The sequence below is a fragment of the Lotus japonicus genome, chromosome 3 (assembly GCF_012489685.1).
Source record: "Lotus japonicus ecotype B-129 chromosome 3, LjGifu_v1.2".
NCBI lineage: Eukaryota > Viridiplantae > Streptophyta > Magnoliopsida > Fabales > Fabaceae > Lotus > Lotus japonicus.
In genome coordinates, this window is record NC_080043.1 from 1,591,284 (window position 1) to 1,608,147 (window position 16,864).

The 16,864-nt window shown below is 35.4% G+C and overlaps 3 protein-coding genes across 3 annotated transcripts; all 3 read left to right on the forward strand.

Moving 5' to 3' along the window:
• Positions 1-356: 356 nt before the first annotated feature.
• On the forward strand, positions 357-1,418 carry LOC130709457 (protein FAR1-RELATED SEQUENCE 5-like). Its single transcript, XM_057558828.1, has one exon. It carries the CDS (start codon positions 357-359, stop codon positions 1,416-1,418), a length of 1,062 nt encoding a protein of 353 aa, XP_057414811.1.
• Positions 1,419-1,516: 98 nt separating this feature from the next.
• LOC130742821 (protein FAR1-RELATED SEQUENCE 3-like) lies at positions 1,517-2,149 on the forward strand. The gene has a single exon (XM_057594922.1). It carries the CDS (start codon positions 1,574-1,576, stop codon positions 2,147-2,149), a length of 576 nt encoding a protein of 191 aa, XP_057450905.1. The 5' UTR covers positions 1,517-1,573.
• Positions 2,150-13,552: 11,403 nt separating this feature from the next.
• Positions 13,553-15,164, forward strand: LOC130742823 (F-box/kelch-repeat protein At1g80440-like). The gene has a single exon (XM_057594923.1). It carries the CDS (start codon positions 13,819-13,821, stop codon positions 14,896-14,898), a length of 1,080 nt encoding a protein of 359 aa, XP_057450906.1. The 5' UTR covers positions 13,553-13,818; the 3' UTR covers positions 14,899-15,164.
• Positions 15,165-16,864: the final 1,700 nt, after the last annotated feature.

The window sequence follows — 16,864 nt, forward strand, 5'->3', positions numbered from 1 at the left end:
TGCAAATTAGTCGTTTACTAACGGTTTTGCCCTAAGGCAGAAATGAATGAAACTCGTGCCGTAGCCTATAACGAATATGTTACTATTCTTAGTCATTTCCTGAACTTTCCTCTTCTTAATATTAATCCAAACATTAAACACGAGTCAAGTTCCTCTCACGCTTACACAGAATCCTATGCGTGAGCTGGAAATCATTTATCTATTTAATTCTAAAATTTTGGGTCTTACATGAGGCTTCACTTATTGTTTCAAGAGGCACAACCAAAAGTAAGTGGATGATAAAGTCTTTTAACAATGATCATAATCATGTCATGGTTAGTCCCAAAAGTGTGTCCTATATGAGGTGCCATAAAAAGATGAGTGTAGCAGCAAAGAGTCTTGTTGAAAAATTTGAAGAAGAAGGCATACCGACTGGAAAGGTTGCTGCAATTTTTAATGATGGTGACTCAACTTTCACTAATAGGGATTGTTGGAATTACATTAGAAATGTTCGGAGAAAGAATTTAGATGTTGGAGATGCTCAAGCTGTTTTCGATTATTGTAAACGGAAACAAGTAGAAAATTCTAACTTTTTCTATGCAATCCAATGTGATGAAGATTCTCGGATGGTGAACTTGTTTTGGGTGGATGCTAGATCACGATTATCTTACCAACTCTTTGGGGATGTCATCACTTTTGATACCACTTATAAAACTAATAAGTATAGTATGCCGTTTGCTCCATTTGTTGGGTTGAATAATCACTCTCAGTCTATTTTATATGGTTGTGCTTTACTACAAGATGAATCAGAGGCTTCTTTTGTGTGGTTGTTTAAAACATGGCTTCAAGCAATGGGTGGAAAAAAACCTATATCTATCATAACTGATCAAGATTTAGCTATGAAAGCTGCTTTGGCAAAAGTCTTTCCAGAAAGCCGTCACCGCCTGTGTTTGTGGCATATTATAAAGAAGTTTCCTGAGAAGTTAGCTCACATATATCACAAACAATCTATTTTCAAGCGAGATATGAAAAGATGCATTCGAGGTTCACATAGCATTCAAAGTTTTGAAGAAGAATGGATGCGCATAATGGTCGAGTATAACTTGAAGGAAAATGAATGGCTTCAAGGGTTATATAAGATTAGAGAATCTTGGATACCAATTTATAACAGGAGTACATTCTTTGCTGGAATGAATACTACTCAAAGAAGTGAAAGTATTAATGCTTTCTTTGATTCTTTTGTTGATGCATCAACAACATTACAAGAATTTGTGTTGAAGTTTGAGAAAGCTGTTGAAAGTCGCTTAGAGGCAGAACGAAAGGAAAATTATGAATCAAGGCATAAGTCTCGTATTTTGAGTACCGGGTCAAAACTTGAGGAACATGCGGGGCATCTATATACACCAGAAATATTTTTGCTAAATTTAAAGGTGAGCTAGAGAAAATCAACCGATTCACTAGACATAAGATTAGAAGAGATGGGCCTAAATATGTGTATCAGGTGTCCAATTGCTATGATGCTCGAGATACTTTCACTGTTGATATAGACTTAGACTCACAGATTGCTAAATGTGGCTGTGAACTATATGAATTTATGGGGATATTGTGCCGACACATACTAGTAATTTTCCAAGCAAAGGGAGTTGTTCAGATTCCTAGTCATTTTATTATGGAACGATGGACTAAGGATGCTAACAGAGGTCTTGAAGACACTTATAATGATAATGATTTGGGTGAAAAATCTGATACATTAAAGATTTTAAGAAGGGTGCATGTGCAACGAGAAGCAAGTTTTTTAGCTGGTCTAGCAGAAGAGTCTGAGGAAGCATACAATTTCATTATTTCAGAAATGAAGCAAACTCATAAGTCAGCTGCTGCAATGAAAACAAGTGAAGGAGTAGCACTTTTGGAGTCAAGCGAGAAGAATGTAAATCAAGTTTGCTCATCTGAGCAAGTGAGTGAACCACCACAACTGACTATTGGAAACCCGCATGTATCACAAACAAAGGGGAGAAAGAAGGATGGAGGAAAAATGACTCAAAATGGCAGATTTAAGAGTGGACTTGAAGTGTCACTTAATAAATCAGTTGTCAAAAGGAAAGCATGTCATGAATGCGGGGAGCACGGTCACAATAGCAGAACTTGCAAGAAAAGAAATCAAAATGATTAATGGATACATGTAAGTATTCTCACTTTTAAATATTTTCCCTGAACTTATAGTTAAACTTACAGTTATCATAACAAACTAATATTGCATTTGTGACTATGCAGAACTGTTGGAGGATTTTGGCTATCTGTTTTGTCTTTGACAGACAAGTAAAAACCAGCAAGTTTCTTTTTTGGCAAAACCTTGCAACGAGAAGTGCTGCGTGGATCTGTTTAGTTGGCTCTTAGTGAGCATTTGAAGTGTAGTGTGCTGTTTTTTGTGCTCTCTTTCAGAGGGATGGAGGGTTGGATTAGAATTATGTATTAGGCTTCACTCTGTAGCAGTTAATTATGTTACTATGTTAGAATTATGGCAAATTGCAATGAATAATTAGCAGGCTGTGTTCCTTATCTTGTAAACTCTTACTATATCGTGTTTGTCAGTTTGGTACTTTTCTTTTGGCAAGTGGTAATGAACATGCTGTTTTGGCTCTTTTAGTACTAGTAACTTGTACAATTGTTCAATCAAATGACAATTAAAGAAATAGTTGTCGTATAATATTAATAATGTAAAAATCTCTTACAATGCAAAAAATAAAACAGATTCAATTTTTTTATGAACTAATTCTCTAGCTAAATACAAAAATAGTAGCAAAATACAAAAGTGTTGCTGTCATTAGCTTTCACAATGCAGCACTGTTTCACACATCTAAGTACATAAGCATTGAATTTCTTATGGTCTCTTAATGTCAGTTTGTTGTCTTAATGGAAGTTCTACTCTTTCCTTGCTGGTTCTTCAAGTGGGATTTACTTATTTTGTAATTGATAGCAGCAAATCCAGCAACTTTGCTTCTGTGTTTTAAGCTAAGTCGGTCTCAGCTTCTGTGTTTTATCCTGCACATTCAAAACACAAGAATGAGAGTGTGAATAACTTGTGTATAACTTGATTTATCAATATCATGCAGACTGGAATTTGGGTAAAATTTCAGCTTCAACAGTAACTAATATGTGGAGATACAAAGTACAAACCATCCAATTCCTGAAATGCATGATGGAATTAAAGCTGCTTCCAGACTAATCAGTTTTAATTAGTTTTGAAACAGCAGCCCTGCAATGATTTTTTTGGTACTAATAACTACAATTTCTCATTATTCCCCCTTAAAGTGAACTCCTCATCCGAGAGGAATCAAGTCCAATAAGTGCTGCACAGTTAATCTAGAGTAATGCATTCAAGTACTTGATAAGAAAAATGTTGTATTAAACTCTAATGAAGTGTTTTGATACATGTTATCCTGCAAGTAAGATAATGGTCTCAACCAGAGAAATAAACATAGAAAGAAAGATACCCTCCCAACAGATGCCCAAATGACAGCCACTCTCCCAATTTGATTCCAAATATATAAGCTCTTAATGGTACCCTTAAGGAATGTGTCCCACCCAATTCAATGTTGCAGAATCTGTACCAGCACCTGATAAAACCGTGAGGGAAAAAGCCAGACACACAATTCAGCATATTGCCTTGAGTGGGTGAAGAATTGAAACCCTTAAAATGGATCCGGCAGCGAGAAAGCCTGCATAGTCCTTTCTATTTCCAATTCACCAAACAGAAGCAATTAGATCTGGCTCTGATGACACCCATGAGAGAAATTGACCTCAAAGGGATAATCGGAATCGTTGAAGACACAGAAGCAACGAGAGACAGGGAAGCCCTTATGTGGGGGAAAGGAGTAGCTGCAACCGTCGGTGTCGGTGTCGGTGGGGAACCCTTTCACCTCTTCCTCTGTCAGTCTCTCATGCCGGCAAAGGAGAGCACCGCTGCAACGATGAGAAAATTTTATCGTTTCTCCCTTTACTAGTTTTTTTGAAATCACGTGAGGGAATTAGGGATGAATATGAGCCTTTAGATTGTAATATAATTAACGGTTAAAGATTTTTATAATCAAAAGATAAAAAGTTGATTACCCGGACCCCTTATAAACTAATTGAATGTGTGTTTACACTACAAATGAATCCACCAGCCATTTAGGATTGAATTCAAATTCTTTTGGATTTTTTAGAAAAATTTTGAGGGCTATTTTTTGTCATTATAGTATGGAATATGCAATACTTATCACGTAATAACTGATTTTAAATATTAATTGAAGAACACATATTTAGTGTTATGAAAAATTATATTGCCTAAAACAAACTCTTTATAGCACTAGGCACAAACTGATTCTTAATGCACCTCTAAGCAGTATTTTTTTGCCCGTCTAGCTAGTGTTATCCAAAACAAAAAAATGGTGTAGCCGACAACATGGTACTTACCCTTATAAAAAGAGGTAGATGAGGAAAAAAAAAAAGAAAAGTATTGTTAAAACTGACCTCATTAATTTTTAATCTAGCTCAATAACGTAATTTGTTTCAGTTAGTGCCAGTGGGATACATTTTTTTGCTGTGGTTAATTTTTTTTTGTACATCGGAAAGATAAATTGCACTCATCCGGAATCGATCCCTGGACCTCCCTCTAACCAACCCATATGTCCTTCAACTCCTACCACTTAAGCTATCCTACGGGGATTGTGGTTGTTTGTTTAATCATAAATAAAGTTATTAAAAGTAAACTTTAACTTTTTTTTGATTAAAATAAAAATAAACTTTAAGTTAAAGATAAATCTAGAGTAATCTTTCTTTTTTAAACAAGATAAATCTAGAGTAAGAAATGAATAAAACGTTGAAAATCAATAATTTAGGCTCATGTATGTCATGTAATTACCGTTTACTTTAAATTAACCAGGCAATAATTATGCCATAGAGACGTGGATCGCACGCTGATGCTTTTTCTAATTTGGAACGAGGATAAGGGATGGGGTGTGGTCACGAGATACAATTGAGCATACCTTCTAGAACAAAGATGATTGTGACCCATGAATGAAACTCGACAAATCTCAATAATGTTTTTTCGACATCAATCTCAATGATGTTAATTTATGTATGTATGTACGTATGTCACTGCGCCATGCTGCATCATATTTTATAGTAGTATTTTCTATATAATAATATAAGACAATTGTGTTTAATTTGAGTAAGAAGCGTTCATCTTTTGATGAGACCAAATCTACCAGTCAATACTCAGTTTATACACAAAACTTCATCTGAGATATTGGTTAAACGATACGTATTCTATACTATACAGTACCATTCTTTATTCAACTGCAGCAATAAGAAAAAAAGTCAGACACAAATAGCTCAGACATTTAATTTGCATTGACTTTTTTATTTAATTTGTAGATTGAAGCTGGACTTTGATGCCAATTGCCCATAAAGCCTATGCTATGCCATGCAAAATTCCACCCTCACCTCTCTATCTATGAATCGTCACTTCTTGCTTTTAGGGTTTGAACTTTCTCCCCTTTGATCATTCCCACGTTCTAGTTCTTTCAATATAAGTTGTCACCACTTGAGTCATTTAATTTTTCATTCATACGAAATTTCGTTAATTTCATCATTCCATTAGCATTATGTAAAAATAGGATTAAATTAGTTTTTATTAGAAAAAGTCCAACAAATCGCTTGGGGTTGAGTGTGACCCTCAAGAGTAAATGAAGTACTATGAGTTAGGATAGATGGTGTGTACCTTAGTTCGTTTGATGCTTAGTCATATAGGGAGCGCGGTGAAAGTCCTAGGTTTGCTCAATGTCGCACGAGTTCCTAAATACATGGTGGTTTGTGATGGCGCCTTGGATCTTGGTCTATAATTATTTTCCATAGACGGGAGACAGTAGGTCTTGATTCAACCACTTCCTTTATCCATCCTCGAGCATGGCGTTTAGTCCTTTCGCAGTGGGTCGTTGACCTCGAGTATTTGAGCAGGAAAGTTATTTATAGAAAAGTGAGATTTGAGTTGAGTTTGACATACCAAGTTTCTTGGAAGACATTGAGTTGGTTTGAGAGTATAATCATTATCTCATATGAATTAGTATGTATAGGTCAAATGTCGTCCTTAGTGCAAGTTGTAAGCTTTATCTCTGTCTAGTTGAACAAATCTAAATGATACCAAAAACATAAGGGAATGGCCCGATTAGGGGATAATGGAAAGTTTGAAAATATGGTCAATGTCAGCCAAGTGGGATGTCGGCCCTATTGTATGGGCCAACATCTCACACCAAAACAATTGCTCTTGTCGTATCCATCGTAGTGTGTTATGGCCGAGGTAATGAGGTCAAGATACTATGTCATTGCATTGAGTTACGAAGATGGGTTTCTCAAGTGTGCAAGCTTGGTATCCACACCAGAATAGTTGCACATAGCTATAGCCTTCACACCCTGCGATGGTCGAGATATATAGCTTGAGATATTGTGGTATTGAATCGAGTTGTGGAGGATGAGTTGCCTAAGTGTGCAATATTGAATTCCATACCAAAACAGTTTCCCTAGCTCTAGTCATCGCATCATGCCAAGGTCAGGGTACAAATTAAAGGTAGATATATTGTGTCCCTCTCCCATTCTTACAAGGAATTGTTCTTAGAGGGTCGTAACTCTAAGGATTTCACGTGTCTTCTCAATTGACCTCAGAGGGTCGTAACTCTACGAGATCTCAAAATTTTGAAGATTCTCGTTGTTTTTCAACGAGATCTAGTAATCTCAAAGATGGTCGTTGTTTCTCAATGAGGCTTGGGGGATGAGGATGACATATATTATTGTTGATTATCGACGAGTTCTTAGGGATCTCAAATGTTGGATTTCTTCCTTTGAGATTGTTTCTGTTTATTGACAAGACCTTAGGGCCTCAAAGATTATCGTTGTTTCTCAACGAGACCTAGCTAGTGATCTTGGAGATTAGTGTTATTTCTTGATGAGTCCTCTGGAATCTCAATTGTCGACTTTCTTCTTTCATATTGGTCTTGTTTCTCAACGAGACCTAGACATCTATGCGAGATTGTTGTTGCTTCCCGATGAGACCCAATGATCTCAAAGATTTCTTTTGTTTCTTAATGAGACTTATTGATCTCATTGATTGTTGTCGTTTCTTGACTTCCCTTTGAAATATCAATTGTCAACTTTCTTCTTTTCAGATTTTGTTTTTTCTTAACGAGACTTAATTAGGGAACTTGAAGATTGTCATTGTTTCTCCACAAGTCTTACTAAATCTACTTTACTTCTCATATACTTTTCTCTACTCATCTCTCTCTTTCCCTCTTCTTTCTTCTCTCTTTCTCTCATAAACTAAAAACAGAGCATTAAGGATCTTAGAAGTCAACTTATGTAAAAGCGTCATGCAGTTGCCTAAGAATGATGTTTTTCATCTCATATGTGGTTGCCTAACTGACTTTGTATTTAAGTGATGTTCTTCACAGAGCTTAACTTTACTTACCACTTAAATCACCTATTATTAAACGGTTATCTAAATTCATTTCTGTTTCAATTAATTTACAATTACGACAAGTTTTGCTGGATGGGGAAAATGTCATCACAAACCATTTCCTTTCAAATGTCATGTACCTCTACTCATAATTAAATCATTTCACATTGAATGCGGACAAACCACTTTCAGAAGCATTATGCAACTTGAATACTGCAAGTAACTCAAACACATTTAAGTAAACTAAGGGTCAACATTCACTCCAATTGTCAATGAAAATTGAATGCTTTTCAATTATTCGAAAAGGATAATGTAAAATGCCACACAACTTTAAGTAGGGTGTAGGGACCAGCATATAAAGTTAGAGAAGGAGAGGAAAAAGGTCAGAAAACTTTTATTCTTGATTGCAAAAGACAATTACACCTACTGTACTTATATTTATCCATTAGATGAATTTAGGTTCTGAATAATAATTATTATTTGTAAAATTCTTTAAGTATCATTGAGCACAAAGTTCTCAAGAATCCAATTTCCATAATTTGAGTCTTGAGATCTCGTCGAGTTATATGTTACTTCATGAACAAATTAGCTCACCCGTGACATATATACTTAGATCTCGTCGAGCATAAAATTCCCAAGAAGTCAATCTATGAGATTCTAAGATAATTTGATGAGTTATGATCCTCTAAAATTAAATTAGTTAACCTTCGAGATCCTTGTGTCTCGTCGAATATAAGTATTTAAAGTCTTTCAAGTTAAGAATCTAAATTTTGAGATTCTCATATCTCTTATAATAACGACCAACGATGATCAACTCAGTTATCCTCTGAAATTCACAAGTTTAATTTCTTCAAGCACAACACTTACAGAACTCTTAAATCAAGAAACCAACAAATGATATATCCCTTGATCTTTTATGACTATGAGATTTCTTTTAAAGAAAATAATAAATATAAATATACTTAAATGGGTGTGTACATTTTTTACACTATTATACATAAAAATATTCACTGATCGATTAAGAAAAGTTATTAACCGCTAGATCAACTAGTATGAGTTATTTTAATTTAAGTAGAGGCTCAAGTTTAAGTCTTCACGAATACTGCTATGTTAATTAAATATTTATTAGAGATTTATGTGGCTTATAGAACTTAAACATGATGGTCTCAATGAGGTATATTCATATGGTTTTAAAATAAGAAATGACACCATAGAAGTCGTAACAGGGGCGAAAATGATTGCTGATTTTTGAGAGGTAACGTCCTTTTCATAGAGATAGAATCAAGTTTCTATAAAACAAAAAAAGAGATAGAATCAAATTCGGATAACTATAAAACTCACTTTATTTTGACATCCTCCATATCAGCACTGCATTAGATTTCATCTTATGTAAGTTAGAGGTTTGAACTTTATCCATCGTGCAAGACCCTAAGAAAGCCAAATGATGAAGAGGAAGAAAATAGCTCGAGACTACCGGGCGCCAATAATATGGAGAGAGATTCGTAGAGACTCACATGCACTTAAGTATATATGGCTGATTACTATCACAAGGGGGTTCGTGTTATAATACTTTACCGATGGTGCGTCTTAGCGTCGTTAACTATCTTGTTTTTAATATTTGAAACGATGGCGATTTCCTAAACCGCTGCAAGAAAGTGGTCCTAAAGTGATAATTTGGTGTAGTATTATACCATCAAAATCTTAAGAGCAGTAGGGAATCTCTTTACCTATTTAATTGAGATTTTACTCAGCACAGCCTTCGAACCCTTCAACTATGAGTCAGTAAAAGTTAAACTTGAAAGAGACGGTTAACAACGTAGTTTACCTTGTAATATGACCTATAGCGGATCAATATATTATAAAGAATTTAATGTATGTTACACAACATCATTATTAAAATATTAAATGCCTAAATGACATGATTACAATATTTATTTGTACCCTTACTTATTAGTCATATTTATTTAAATTAAAAATTAGTTAAGAATCTTAAAATTATTTGTGACTCTTTTTTTACATGAGACTGATAGTTTAAATCACCAAAAGTAAATATAGAGTAAAATAATTTTAGTTTAGGTGGTTCAATAATATTTTAATGTGTGAGATGAGTTAGAATTCTCTAAGCCACGTGTCAAAATAGTATAAAGTTACCTAAGCTAGGATTATTTTAACTAAGATAAATCTTAAATGATTTAGACAATTTTTTTTTATATATGAGTTTATTTTAATATTTTGTATTTATCTGCCATTTTAATTTTTTTTACTAAAGAGTTATTTATATTTTAATAATTATATCTTTAACTCCAAATAACTTTTCAAATAAAAATTTAAGAAGTAAAAATTAAAAGAGAGATAAAGTGTCGTCGAATCTACGAGTTGGACAAATTTTAGTTCTCCCTAAAAGGAGTGACATGGCGAGCTACAAGCTAAAAAAAATCTAACAATAAATTCCATGTAGATTTGAACGTCTCTTGTGGCATCTCAGTACTAGAATAGGTTCTCACCTATTAACCATCACCCAATCCGAGAACAACTTGATCACCATTGGATATTGGAAATTTTTGAAAAAGCATGAAAATTGATATTTTAGGATAAGTTATTTTAATTAGACACATTTGACTCATTCACCCCACTTTCTGATCATTTCATTTTTACGTACTAATCTGACAAAGCCCGACCACGCCCTCGTGAAAGGGAAAGGTTGGGAGACGAGAAAACTGAGGAAGATGGTCACGACTGACTACAAGTCTTGGCCGGTCGAGGATGGTCAGTGGAGGAGCACTCCCGCCGATGGTACCTATGAAGAGTCTGATGCCTAAGTTAGTAAGCGAAGTGATGGAGGGAAGAATGTCAATGGGAAAATAGAGACCTTACCTTTTGAAGTTGATGAACTCCTTATTTATAGAGAACGTTTGGAGAGTTCCTAGGTTGGGTCGCTTTTCAACTCAGATTCTAGCCGTCCTTGAGGCATGACAAGCCTTGCAGGAAGAGTTCCTAGGTTAGGTGGTTCAATAATATTTTAATGTGTGTGATGAGTTAGAATTCTCTAAGCCACGTGTCAAAATAGTATAAAGTTACCTAAGCTAGGATTATTTTAACTAAGACAAATCTTAAATGATTTAGACAATTTTTTTTATATATGAGTTTATTTTAAATGATTTATATATGTTTATCGGGGGTTGTTGGGGACGGGCTAGTCTCGTGTCCTTTGGTTGCGCTCCGTTGTTGGATCTAGCCTTGTCCTCCAAGCGGGGGTGATGCATGGTGCAGATTACCCCTGATGTTAGTGAAGTTATGACACTCTCCAGGTCTTCCCCTCACCTCTTTCTATCCTAAGTTTATTGGCCAAGCCATATATTTCTTGCTTTAGTCTAAATTACCTAAGTCAGACCTTAATTGTCGTGGGGTTCAGGGCTCTTACCTTTGTCGTCTCCCCTCCTGCTCCTAGGCTTTGGGGCAACCCGACCTTTTGCCTGCCTCGTCTTTTGGTCCTGTAAGGCCTAACTCAATCGAGGTAGGGCGTCTCGTCAGTTGTACGCGACCCCCGAAACAATAGTTTTCTAGCTCGGTCGTTGTCGGAGGTGATGCCCAAACTAAATGTAGTGCTCTGATGTTTACCCTTGGTCGGACACAACCCCCGAAACACATATTTTCTTTTTTTTCTCTCTCATATTTTTCTATCACAATAGTTGTTGTATTACTCTTTTAATTTCTCTTTCTTCTCATTTTATCCCTTATCAAGTATGGTTTAATCTTAGGTATGAAGTGAACATTATAAACAGTATACACTTTTATTAAACATTTTTGTAAGGATTTAAATACGTATAAAAGTCATAGTTGTATGTAAGATCGATATTGAACCATGCACCACAATCTACCTATGATAAGCCATTATTGAATGCGTCTTCTACAACTCTAGATCGAGTAAAGTGCACACAATGCAGTTAAATAAGAGCCATTGAATATTTTACTTTTCTTGGTAAAATGATTAAAAGAATACAAGCTTAAAAGCTTTCCACCCTTGTATAAGAACCGGACGTGATGCGGTTAGTTTCTAACCTCTAAAGAGCCAATTTCCAGTTCTATTAGAGGAAGGCACTAGGATTTTAATGGTGTATGTGTGCATCACTGTAAATTGACAAATTTACCTTTAAATGAGTTTTAAATTTTCAATCCTGGATATTGCCTCTTCTCCATAGCCATGCCGTTTCCCTTCTCCCATATTCTCTATTTGTGCGGCACACAGCACAAAAGATTAATTAAAAATATAAGATCAATTTTTATAGCTTGTTTCTTTTATTTTCTTTCTATTCTCATTGTATTGTGTTGAAGTATCCATTTATTTTATTATCAATAAATTTTTTACCTATAAAAAATCAAAATATAAAATTAAGATTAAGATACGATTAATAATGTAAATATTAATTATTAAACTTTAATTTATTACATGAGATTAAGATCAAAATATACTTTCAAAAAAAATATCAAAATATAAAAGTAAATTTAAATTTCAACCGTATATATAATAGCAGCATTTAATATAAGTAAAAATAACACTGTTATCGGTACATCGGAAAGATAAATTGCACATGCTAGAAATCGAACCCTGGATTTCCCCCTACCCAACCCATATGTCATCCAGCTCCTACTACATGAGCTATCGTAAATTTAAAAAATAGGGGTGAAAGTAGGCCATACGACCTTCATGTGAAATTCTTTAATGTTTATTTTTAAGCAGCGTTGCTTCCAAGAACAACCGGTTCTTAGAATGAAAAATCATTTTTTTCTATCATTTTTTAGCAGAATAAGAGATAAATAAACTGATCTCAACACAAACACTAAATGCAACAATGAAGCAAATACAAAAAAAAAAATCCATTTACAATGAGAGAGATTAACTTACCTGGCCTATTTACAAATTGCTGAGTATGAGGGGGAAAAGAATCGTTTGAGAGAAGTTGCTATGAGTGTGAGGGGAGAATACTCATTTGAAAGATACCGCTATTGAGTGAGAGAAGTTGTTATGCATTTTATACATTTTGGATGAGAGGAAAAATAAAATATATGAGGTGTTGTAGAGCTCAATTCAGCCAAATTTGCATCAATTACTGAACTACTTAAATCTTATATCTTGGCATTTCAAATCTTATATAAAAAATGATAAGTAACTTATATAAGCAACATGAGATGATGAAGATAATCTCGATGATGAAGGACACAAGTTGTGGATTTTGCAGAGCCCACAGTTTATCGATCTTGAAACTTGTGTGTTGCTTTTTCTTATTTTCCACAAAAAGATAATCTCCATGATGAAGGACACAAGTTGTGGATTTTGCCGGTGACGTTCAATTTGGTTTCTTCCTAACTTTCTAGATACATGTTCTGTACTGATCAGTGATGTACACACATGAGAGCAATTGGCGGTGGCAAGATCCATCGACATTTAATAAATTAATGGTTAATAAATATATATTGACATAATATTATTTCGGCCTCAGTTCAATTTTAATTGAAATTCTAATTTTTTTCCTGAATAAAAAAATATAATTTTTATAAAATACTCATTAACGTGTATTCTAGTTAATTTCTCTTTGATTTATGATATAATTAGTAGAACAACATTCAACCATTCATTCATCTCAAAAGATCGACAATTAAAATCAAATTTTTTCTGATAAGGACATAAATAGTATTAATCAAGATACGGGTGCAATGCAACGGTATACACATTACACATAGATCCACCGGCACACAGCAAAGCCAGTATCCAATCACTTAAGGAAACAGCAATTACTATTACTACTGGCTACTGCACACACAAACGAATATAATCTAGAACAAAATAATTCAACACTTATTTAATTGTTTGTTTGTCTTTTACTTTTATTCTCAACAATTTTAAAAAATTAAAACCAACACCTATTCGTTCCTGCCATTGCCATGGGCCATACCTGTTTGCTTTTAAATGCTCTACCCTAGTTGTCCCATTTGTCTTTGCCAGTATCGATTCTCAAAACCTTCTAGAACACCCAATTTTTTATTTTATTTTCTGTCCTTTAAATAATTCAAAACTTATCTCCAATACACATCATCCCATATCCACTTTCTCTATATAACACTTCCTTTCAATCAAACCTTCTTCATAAACCTCAAAAAATCTCTTATTCTCTTCACTCTTCTAGCTACCAAAGCTTTGTAAAACCAGAAACACAAACACAAACACAAACACCCCATCAATCAACTTTTTGTGATTTCATATTTAAGGTTCATGGGTATTCACTGATTCAGCTAAATATATACATACACCCTTTTGATTGTCTTTGTCAATTCAAGTGTTGTTGTTTTCTGCTACCATGGAGTTGATTTCAGGTCTTCCAGAGGATGTAGCCCGGGACTGTCTAATCCGGGTTTCATACGAGCAGTTTCCAGCCGTCACCGCCGCGTGTAAAGGGTGGAACACGGAGATTCAGTCACCGGAGTTTCGCCGGCGGCGGAGGGTCACCGGAAACACACAGAAAATCCTTGTCACGGCTCAAGCCCGGTTCGATTCAGACACATGCGGTGGTTTGCTAGTAAAAGCTACAACGAACCCGGTTTACCGGCTCAGCGTGTTTGAACCGGAAACCGGTAACTGGAGCGAGTTAACCATGCCACCCGAATTCGACTCGGGCTCGGGTCTACCCATGTTCTGCCAGATCGCGGGTGTCGGGTATGAACTTGTTGTCATGGGCGGGTGGGACCCGGAGTCATGGAAAGCCTCGAATTCCGTGTTCATCTACAATTTTCTATCCGCCACGTGGCGACGTGGGGCCGACATGCCTGGTGGGCCCCGCACATTCTTCGCGTGCACGTCGGATCAAGATCGAACGGTCTACGTTGCTGGCGGACACGACGAGGAGAAGAACGCGCTCAAATCCGCGTTAGCATATGACGTGGCAAACGACGAGTGGGTCCCGCTTCCTGACATGGCGAGGGAGCGCGACGAGTGCAAGGCGGTGTTCCGCGGCGGCGCCGGGAAGCTCCGGGTTGTTGGCGGCTACTGCACGGAGATGCAGGGGCGGTTTGAGCGGAGTGCGGAGGAGTTTGATGTTGACACGTGGCAGTGGGGTCCGGTGGAGGAGGAGTTTCTGGATTGCGGCACGTGTCCGAGGACTTGCTTGGACGGTGGTGATGCAATGTATATGTGTAGAGGTGGTGACGTGGTGGCGTTGCAGGGGAACACGTGGCAGACGGTGGCGAAGGTGCCGAGTGAGATTCGAAATGTTGCGTGCATGGGAGCGTGGGAAAGGTCATTGTTGTTGATTGGGTCCAGTGGGTTTGGGGAGCCTCATATGGGCTTTTTGTTGGATCTGAAGAGTGGTAAATGGGCTAAACTTGTGAGCCCACAAGACTACACGGGCCATGTTCAATCTTACTGCCTTTTGGAGATATAAGATGAAGGTGAATTTGGCCGACATGCCGACAAAAGTGTTAATTCTCTCATCGCGGATGCTTGATGGCATCAAGCGTTAAACATTGGCCACGAGATGTGCTTCATTACAATGATTGATGACCGAATTGTCTGACTCGTGGTTGAAAGATGAGATGAGCAATCACCATGCTACCTCTTGTGTTTGGAGGATATAGGACTTAGTTTTTGTATCCTATAGCACTCTGTTTGTGTATATATGAACTATGAAGCAACATTTTTGTTTCTCTAGTTGCCTTGCTTGTTCCTGAGAATTAGAGTATTTTGCTTTAATTATTCAAAGAGTTGTGTGGAATGTGAAATCTGTATCCAGAGTGCTCACTTCTTTGAAAGGAGGTAAAATGAACAGATGTTGAAATATTAAAGGAAAATTGCGTACACGGAAGGAGAAAATTACATGAGATGAGAGCATGTGCTTGAACTTCATTAACGGTTTGCTTGAAATGGAAAACTAGTCTATCCTTTTCAAATTCTTTGGTCCCATGTACCAATCAAGAATATGATATGACATGAGATGACACCAATATGTGGAACACCACAAATTTTTTGAAAACAATAAGAGATAAAGAGATAGACATGATAAGGCTGTAAACACACAACATTACTGATAAAATTAGTATGAAATTGGCATAAAAGATGTAAATTTCAATAAAACTTTGAGAACCTATGTTGAGTATGTAAAAAAATCTAACACTAAAACTACTGACAATTTCATTGGAGTCAGATAGGTGCGGAGTATTGTCCCTTTCTTACTTGTTTTTATGGTGGTGCTTGAACGTTTTACTAATTAAGTATCTTCACATGGAGTATGTTATGGTTTATGCCTTTATGGTCCATGTTCCTATACCACTAATTAACAGACTTATCTAGAGACTAGGACGTATGCAAATAAATTATTTAATTTTATAAAGGAAATTTAAATAAGTTTCTAGAAGTTCAGTATCTTCACATGGAGTATGTTATTTTTTCCTCTTGTAAAAAAAAAACATGGAGTATGTTATGGTTTTTATGGTCCATGTTCCTTAGCTTGTTTTTCCCTGTTGTTAGTCGTTCGAAGCGAGGAAAAAAAAGTATTTACTTAATTTAAGAGAATGAAAATGAATATGAGATTAATTTAAATGCAATTATCCATTCACAACCTTCCACAACCTTCCATTTCCCGTTTTCAATATTATTGAATTTTAAATTAATTGTGAGCTAGCAAAGTGAAGGAATGTAATTGAATGATTGTGTAAAATGTATTTACACTGTCAGTGCAGAGAAATTAATCTCAATAAATATTGTTTAGTTTTTTAATATCATTCGTCCTATGATATGTTACATTTCTAAGTGATATGCCAATGACCAATTATTTCAAAAGCATTGTAGGATCTTGAATGATTTTAATTTTATGTTTCTAACACATCTTTGACTCAAGAGCTCACTTAGGTTTGAAGCAGTAGACAATGCATATATCTATCTATTATGTGTTGAAATTCTACTTTTAATCAGAATAATGAGGGCGATAAAAATTGAACCCTATATCACCTAGCTATCAATCCTTTAATATAAGCTTAAACTATTCATATCTCTTTGTCCTTATTCTAAGTAACTTTTTATGAGTTTATTTTCTTCTAAAATATAAGTCACTTTACAATATTTATAAAGCGTTGATTATTTCTTTTTTTTTTCATTCTTACCCTTATGTTTAATACTTAACATTACAAGAATTTTTCCACTTTATAAAAATTTACTTTATTTCCAAGACCAGTATCATTTAGAGATAATGGAACATCATGAACGAATGAGAGAGAATTTCGAAGACGATAATTTAAGAAAATCATTAAAAAGAACTACTAATTTATTCTTACTAGCTATTTTTCTCTTTTTTAAACTAACTACTTTTCTTAATTATGTTAAAAAAACTACTTTTCTTAATTATGGAGAATTAA